General features: G+C 47.5%; 1 protein-coding gene across 13 annotated transcripts in view; it reads left to right on the top strand.

The window, feature by feature from the left end:
* Positions 1 to 7,500, top strand: part of EBF3 (EBF transcription factor 3) — a 128,598-nt gene that overhangs the window by 83,655 nt on the left and 37,443 nt on the right. For 8 of the 13 annotated variants that reach the window (XM_007964439.3, XM_038009726.2, XM_007964433.3 and 5 more), the window contains exons 7-8: positions 2,452 to 2,533; positions 6,679 to 6,823. In XM_007964439.3, coding sequence (XP_007962630.1) covers positions 2,452 to 2,533; positions 6,679 to 6,823 — 227 coding nt within the window. The remainder of the gene's footprint in view (positions 1 to 2,451; positions 2,534 to 6,678; positions 6,824 to 7,500) is intronic. The other 5 variants (XM_007964434.3, XM_038009728.2, XM_038009730.2 and 2 more) reach the window with 1 other exon arrangement.

Below are 7,500 nucleotides of genomic sequence, written 5' to 3'. Positions count from 1 at the left end.
ATGTGTGTGTATGTGTGGGCAACATGTGTGTATGTGTGCATAGGTGTGTATCTGCACCTGCTTGACTTGACCCTGGGTATGCTTAGTATGTTTCTGGGGTCCAGGACCCAACTTTGTCCTGCTGATTTCTGCAGAGGATGACAGTTAAGGCCTAAGAATGCCAAACCCAGCTCTTCATGACAGTGCTGAGTGAGGGCTAGTTAGGGTATCATCAAAACCCGCTCTGCTCTCTTGGAGGTAAAGGGGTGAACTGTCTGAAAGACATCAAGAAATTTAAAGAAACCTTCTCTGGAGGGGGAAAAATCTGTCAAATCACAAACAAAGCTCCTGGAGATGGCTCTTTGCAGGTACATTTGCAGATGAGCAGCTTCTGGGGCCGGCGCCTGCTCCGAAGATTAGCCGGGTGGTAATGTGTGGTGTAATTGCACCGTGTTGCTGTCCCCGAAGTGAAAACCTAATTGCCTGACAGGACGATAACTTTGTGGCACCCTCACCTTGTTAGGCCCTTTCTGATGCAGTTCAAATGCAGTGTGGCCGCAGGTGCGCCTAATTTACCTCGCTGCAGAATGTGTGGAGTTTAATTGCACAGTGGTTGTTAGGAAAAATTGGTGGGTGGAATATCAAGTGACTTACTGTATGCTGATGGCAGATGGTGTGAAGAGGCATTGTGAGCTAAGTGTATAGGTGAGGTGAGTTAATAAAAGATGTAAATTCTGGCCTAAAATGGTGAGGCCTCATGGTATGCAAGAAAATTTAAGTAGCCACCATTCTTTCCCCCATCAATTGGATTTTCTTCTGCCACAGTAAGAAGTCCTCCAGGATATCCTGGGAGTGCACTTAGAGAGATGAGTCTTGGTCAGTCGAGTCTTTTCATTTTCTGATATTCTAATTGCCAGCAAGGAACCTTGAAAATTATGTGAAACTTCATCAAAAATTAATAATCACCAAGTAGGACAGACGATAGTTTGGGAGAAAATAGAGAAAGGTTTGTGTTGATGGCCTTGCTGAACAGGATGCTTGGCCGCTTGCAGCGAGTGGGTATGTCGGCACAGACCCAAGCTCTGGGACCTCTTGGTTGTGGCCTTTTCAAGTTGAGGCGGAGGGTGCGCAGGAAGAGACCCGCCAACCCTCTTTTCCCGTGGGTGGTGTTAGAGCCTGGTTTCCCAGGCTCTTTGAGTTCAGACTGGAAGCCAGCTCTCCTGCAGTGTCACTGAGCATGCAGGAATGGGGAGGGCAACATGATGACGTTTTAGTCACAGCATCTCAACACACTGTCAGGACCCCTGAATCTTCATGCCATGAAACGTAAGGGCAAGGCATGGCAGGAAATGGAAATACGCTCGCTTCAGCCTCACCTCTCCAGCCCTGCAGAGGGCTGCTCCTTGCTTTCTGCCTCCGCAATAGTTTCATTACCGCGTCAAGAATTCTTGGTTAAAACAATATGCCTCCCAATCAGTTCTGAGATTTTTTTTTTTTTTTTTTTTTGAGACAGAGTCTCGCTGTGTTGCCCAGGCTAGAGTGCAGTGGCGCGATCTCTGCTCACTGCAACCTCTGCCTCCTGGGTTCAAGTGATTCTCCTGCCCCAGCCCCCCAGTTGCTTCTTAAGAGCTGTACCTACTGTAACTCTTTTTTTTTTTTTTTCTTTTTTTGAGACAGAGTCTCGCTGTGTTGCCCAGGCTGGAGTGCAGTGGTGCGATCTCTGCTCACTGAACCTTCTGGGTTCAAGTGATTCTCCTGCTTCAGCCTCCCAAGTAGCTGGGATTATGGGTGTGTGCCACCACACCTGGCTAATTTTTGTATTTTTAGTAGAGATGGGGTTTCACCACGTTGGCCAGGCTGGTCTCAAACTCCTGACCTCAAGTCAGCCACCCACCTCAGCCTCCCAAAGTGCTGGGATTATAGGCGCTACTGTAACTCTTAAAACCCATATTTAGAAGTATGTTTGCTTAGGCAGTGGTAGCCTCTGGAATTAGGGTTGCCCAGATAAGATATAGCACATCCAGTGAAATTTCCGTTTCAGGTCAACAGCAATTTTTTATTGAGGCGTATGCTCTGGGACATTATTTTTTGCTTACCCAAAATTCAAATTTAACCAGGCATCCTTCATTTTTTAGTGGTTGGAGACGATAGGCCTGTCTGGGGTGGATGTTCCCCCCATGGTTAATGGGCAGTTGTGCAAAGATTGAGCCAAGAAATGCCAATGCGAAAGTCACAGCTATCATCATAAAGCTTGGACATCCGTAGCCTTAAGGCAAATGCGACTCGCTGCTCTCCTGTGTGGCTATTTCTGGGTGCCTCCTCCCCGCCTCTTTCAGAGCCTCTTCTCAATGTCGCCCCCTAGAGGGAGGTGAGGTTGAGTCTCCACTCCTCCCCGCCAAGAGTGTCTTTTAAAAAGTTTGAGTCTTTTGTCTGATAACCCTAATAAATACCATCTTTTTGTATTTTTTATAGATTCTTTCTAAAGTTTTTCCTCAAGTGCAATCAGAACTGTTTGAAGAATGCAGGCAACCCTCGAGATATGCGGAGATTCCAGGTATACATTTCTCAAAGACACGTGGACCGTGGTCCTGACTTTTTATATGAAATTTGAATTCTCTGATTTTGCAACTGTTCAGGAAGTAATCTTGAGTTCTTTAAAGGCTTGGAAGCAAACGATAATTGGTGCATTTGATAAAAATATGCAAATAAAATGCTTTAAGAATGATCTGGTATATTCAGTATGCCAGATTCATCAAGTCCAATATGGGCACAACAGAGTGAAATCAGCTTTGAAAACATGGCCATGTGGAAGGTTTTTTTTTTTTTTTTTTTGCGACAGAGTCTTGCTCTGTAGCCCAGGCTGGAGTGCAGTGGTGCAATCTTGGCTCACTACAACCTCCGCCTCCCAGATTCAAGGGATTCTCCTGCCTCAGCCTCCTGAGTAGCTGGGATTACAGGCACACACCACCACACCCAGCATTTTTAGTAGAGATGGGGTTTCAATATGTTGGCCAGGCTGGTCTTGAGCTCCTGACCTCAAGTAATCCGCTTGCCTTGGCCTCCAAAAGTGCTGGGATTACAGGCGTGAGCCACCGTGCCTGGCCCAGAAGTGCTTCTTTTGGGATTGATTGATGGACTGATTTTCAGTGGGAGGAGAACTATAATGCAATCTTTTGGGAATACTCCAGATCTTAGCCCCTCCTCATAGAGGGATCTGCACCTGCTCAGTATAGACCTCTGCAACTGCTAGAGTGTCTTCCTGGCCTCGGCTTCCTTCCCCTGAGGTTTACTGTGTTCTTACTGCCCACCTTCCATGCCTAGTTGCTAGTCAGCTCCTAAACCCAGGCTAAGTCCTGTCTCTGGTTTGCCTCAGAAGATTTTATCTAAAAGACGGATACAGAGGGGGTGGCTGGGGGGTTCAGAGATGAATTGTGATAGATGTATGTACCATTATGATAGATTCATGTTTTTCTTGCCTTTTTGTGAATGATTAGGAAGCTACTTAAGGGTAAACACATTGGATGATTTTGCTAATTTTAACTGTAAAAATATTCTGGTCTGGGATACAAAACCAGCCAGAGAAGAATTTGGCAGCTAATAGAAATGACCACTAGCTTGGATGAATGACCCAGGAGCAGAATGATCCCTGTTTGGGATTTAACACGATTTTCCCATCAAATAGCTCAGAGCGTTTTTCAGAAATTTAACTTACGCCTCAGTCCTGTAGTGGATCACATGACATCTGTCTCCGTGCCTGCCCGGTCAGCTGGTCAGAGGAGGCGGGCTCTTTGGGCCCGCCCACTTTCATGTCTGCAGCTGGGGACAGTGTTCCCTGCAAACAGTTGGGCCTGCTTTCATTTGTCACGCACTAGGCTTCACAGGGCACTGGTGATACTGATCCTTCTAAGCAGAATGGAGGTCACGCAGGGCTGAGGGACTGTGTCCTCTTTGTCTCACCAAAGACCGAACACAGCATCAGTCACAGGTGATCTCGTGGTTGACTGCAGACCCTGTAGTTACCAGAACTTCCTCTGGTCTCTTTAGCTGAGTCCCATGCCTCTCAGAAGGTGTAACTGGACCGAGGAGGATGGCAGGGCTTACACGATAGTTTCAGCTACTTTCAGAGTCTCAGCAGCTTTCTGCAGGTGCTCTGCAGGGCCGGCCCAGGTGAGGCACAGAGCACAGCTTGCCTGCTGTCTGCACTCTGCTGAACTACACTCTTTTCCCTTTGTGACTGACCTAGATGTAGGTGACAGTAAAGCCTGTGTCTTTAAAAACTTTTTACATTTGTTTTTACTTTTTCATGTTTCTTTAACCTATCATGTTTAGGAATGTAAAAAGGGTTAAGTCTGCACCTCAGTGTTAGTTATGCATCTTTGCATCATATGCAGATTATGGATTTGTAGAGTGTCTTCAACGCCCAGGGCTGGGCCTGGGAGGTAGACCACGACGGGGGCACCTGGGTGACCAGGAGCAGACCTTGGCTCCTCCAGGCAGAGGCTGCCAGGCCTACTAGTGGTACTAAAGGGGCAGCAAAGCCGCCTCCCACCAGGGCTGCAAAGGGCAAAGTCAGGGGGCAGTGGTCAAAAAAGGAAGGTGCTGAGATACCCAAGGCTGGATCTGGGTTGCTGGGGCAGCACTTACAACCTTTTGAGGTTCTGGGTGGCTTGACCCTGTTGTGACTTCAACAATCCTGGCAGTGGTCAAGGGGAAGAAATGCCAGGGAAGCTGCCCCTGATGAGGGCCCTTGGGTGGGGTGCCGTGTGTACTGCCCCTGCTGCATCATCGTCTTGTAGAGTCTGAGATTTAAAACAAAAAAGCTGGCCGGGCGCGTTGGCTCACGCCTGTAATCCCAGCACTTTGGGAGGCTGAGGCGGGTGGATCACAAGGTCAGGAGTTCGAGACCAGCCTGGCCAACAGGATGAAACCCTGTCTCTACTAAAAATACAAAAAAATTAGCCAGGTGCAGTGGCAGTGCTTATAATTCCAGCTACTTGGGAGGCTGAGGAAGGAGAATCGCTTAAACCCGGGAGGCGGAGGTTAGGATGAGCCGAGATTGTGCCACTGCACTCCAGCCTGGGCAACAGAGCTAGACTCCGTCTCAAAAAAAAAAAAATCACTCACACATGTATTCGTATATAAACATATAGCTTTGGCTTATTGGTTAAGCCCCTTAAAATACTACTTATTTGTATGTTTGCTTTTAATTGTTTTATATTCAATGACTCATTGAATACAATGAATCATATTGATTTTGTATTAGGTAACTAGTTTAATTATTTTATTAATGGGCTTTATTTTTCTTAGAGAAGTTTAGGTTTACAAAACAATTTCGCAGAAAGTACAGAGATTGCCCGTATACCCCCTGTGCGCCCCTCCCCATGGTTTTCCCAATTATGTTGGTGCAGGGGATTCCTTACATGTGCTGACCCAAACTGAGATGGCGTGATTCACTAAGGCCTACGGTGGCCTTGGCTTTTAAGCTCATTTTGCATGGTGTGTTTTTTCTGGGCCTTGCAGGGAAGGTGAACCCTGACTAGGAGCCCCTTCAGGTTCCCCACTCACCTGCACCTGCTGCACAATTCTCCGTGGGGCTCTGGTTCCCTCGGGTGGTGCTGACCCAAAGACATGGCCGAGTATGCCCAAACTGTAGCAGAGAGCCACACCTCCTTCAGGTCAGAGCTGGGCTCAAGCCCCAGGAGTGCTTCTGCAAGACCCAGATGAAACCTGGCCTCAGATCTTTGCAGCTCCAGCTAGTCCGGGATGAATGCACCCCCTCTGTTAGAGAAAACTCAGGGCCAGGTTGTCATTTCCTGGTTCCTGGGTCCATTCAGAGGTGCCATTTCTGGATGTTTGTGGCAAGCTCACCTGGGCAGGTCTATGGAGTCTGCAAGGCCATCCCTGCCTGGCCCTTTTCGTTTCTCCGTCTACCACGAGGCAGCCGAGGGCTTCAGAGGGCCTGATGCGTCATCTCTTCCCTAGACATCCTTTGTGCCTGGACCTAAGAATGGAAGCCCTCACCGAAACAGAGAGGACATTCCCTTGGTATCCCAGGGTCCTTGCCAGCCTTTGCAATGAACTTGAGAAAGGATACCTTTCCAGGATTGAAAACACCGCCACTATTCATATTCAATTCGGTCTTTTCAGATGCAAAAAAGTTCATTACCAGACATTAAATGTAATTGTAAAATTGACCCAGGGATCATTTCCTGATAAAATGTGGGCAGTAGGAATGTTCCTGATTTATGAAGCCTTTTTGGGGCAACTCTGAATCCTCCCAGCTCTTCAAGGGAGGCCGGTCTCAAGTGAACTCATTTTAATTAGATAAACTATCTAATCAATATGTGAACAGATCAATCAAAACAGCAGCTTTAAAATGAGTGGCTAGAGGGGTGTTTCTGAAGCTAATGGCTAGAAGAATATTTCTCTGAATTGAATTCACTTGTTAGCATAATAGGAGATTAAACTGTAATTAGTGGAGCAGGTTTTGAAGAGAAGCAATCTTGAGTCAAAACAAAACAAAACAACCCACCCACCCCCATTAGCCAAAAAAGCTGTGAACGCACATCAGTCAACAGTGTCCAGGAACACGTGAAGTTTCCTTGTGCTCTGCAGTATTTAAGATGACTTTTATTTTGCCTAACGGGGGCTGTGCTTTCCTTTGCCAATTCCATTTTCAAATCCACTTCATCTTTGCAGGTTGTTGTATCGACAACAGTCAACGTGGACGGCCACGTGCTGGCCGTGTCAGACAACATGTTTGTGCACAACAATTCCAAACACGGGAGGCGGGCCCGCCGCCTCGACCCGTCAGAAGGTACGGCCCCTTCTTATCTGGAAAATGGTAGGCACATGTTACATGTCTTTTTTAATTTGCGATGCTTCTTTTTCTTTGCACCATCCTTTATGTTCATTCATGTGGAGTTCCTCTCCCCAGGCCCCCGCCCTTGGTCAGACCTCCTGCACCAAGGCTGGGCGAGGGGGTGTCCCCGAGATGGAAGGGGAGATAGCCCTCCTAAGCTTTCTCTTCTCCGTTATTGAACAGCGGGGCTTTCCCATTCACCTGCCACGGCCTTCATGTCTCCAGGCGTTCTTTTGCTTACTGCTTTTCTTGCGATTTTAATGTATTTGGTTTTATTTTGGTTTGTCGGAAACGCCCATCCAGAAGCTCATGCCCAGATACCTCGTGCAGGCCCAGTGAGTGATTACATCCTGGTCCAATCAGCTCTGAAGGGACAGCCAGGACCATTTCCTGTCCCTGACTGGAGTGCGTGTGCCTGTGATCCATGTGTGTGTGCATGTTCACACAAGAGTCGGGGCAAGGAGGAGGGGGTGAAAATACAAACCAGAATACATTTTTCTTCTTTTAAACCAAATGCTTTCAATTGATTGACATCTTGTTTTGCTTGTTAAAAGAGAAGGGTTTCCATAAGGGTGGTGGGTAGGGAGAAAGGTCCTTGGATATCAGGTCGGAATGCAGAAAGACTCAGACACAGTGGGCCTTGCGCCGAGCCCCTCAGG

Source organism: Chlorocebus sabaeus, chromosome 9, assembly GCF_047675955.1.
Source record: "Chlorocebus sabaeus isolate Y175 chromosome 9, mChlSab1.0.hap1, whole genome shotgun sequence".
NCBI lineage: Eukaryota > Metazoa > Chordata > Mammalia > Primates > Cercopithecidae > Chlorocebus > Chlorocebus sabaeus.
The sequence above is the reverse complement of the archived record's forward strand: the minus strand, read 5'-3'. Positions and strand labels throughout refer to the sequence as shown.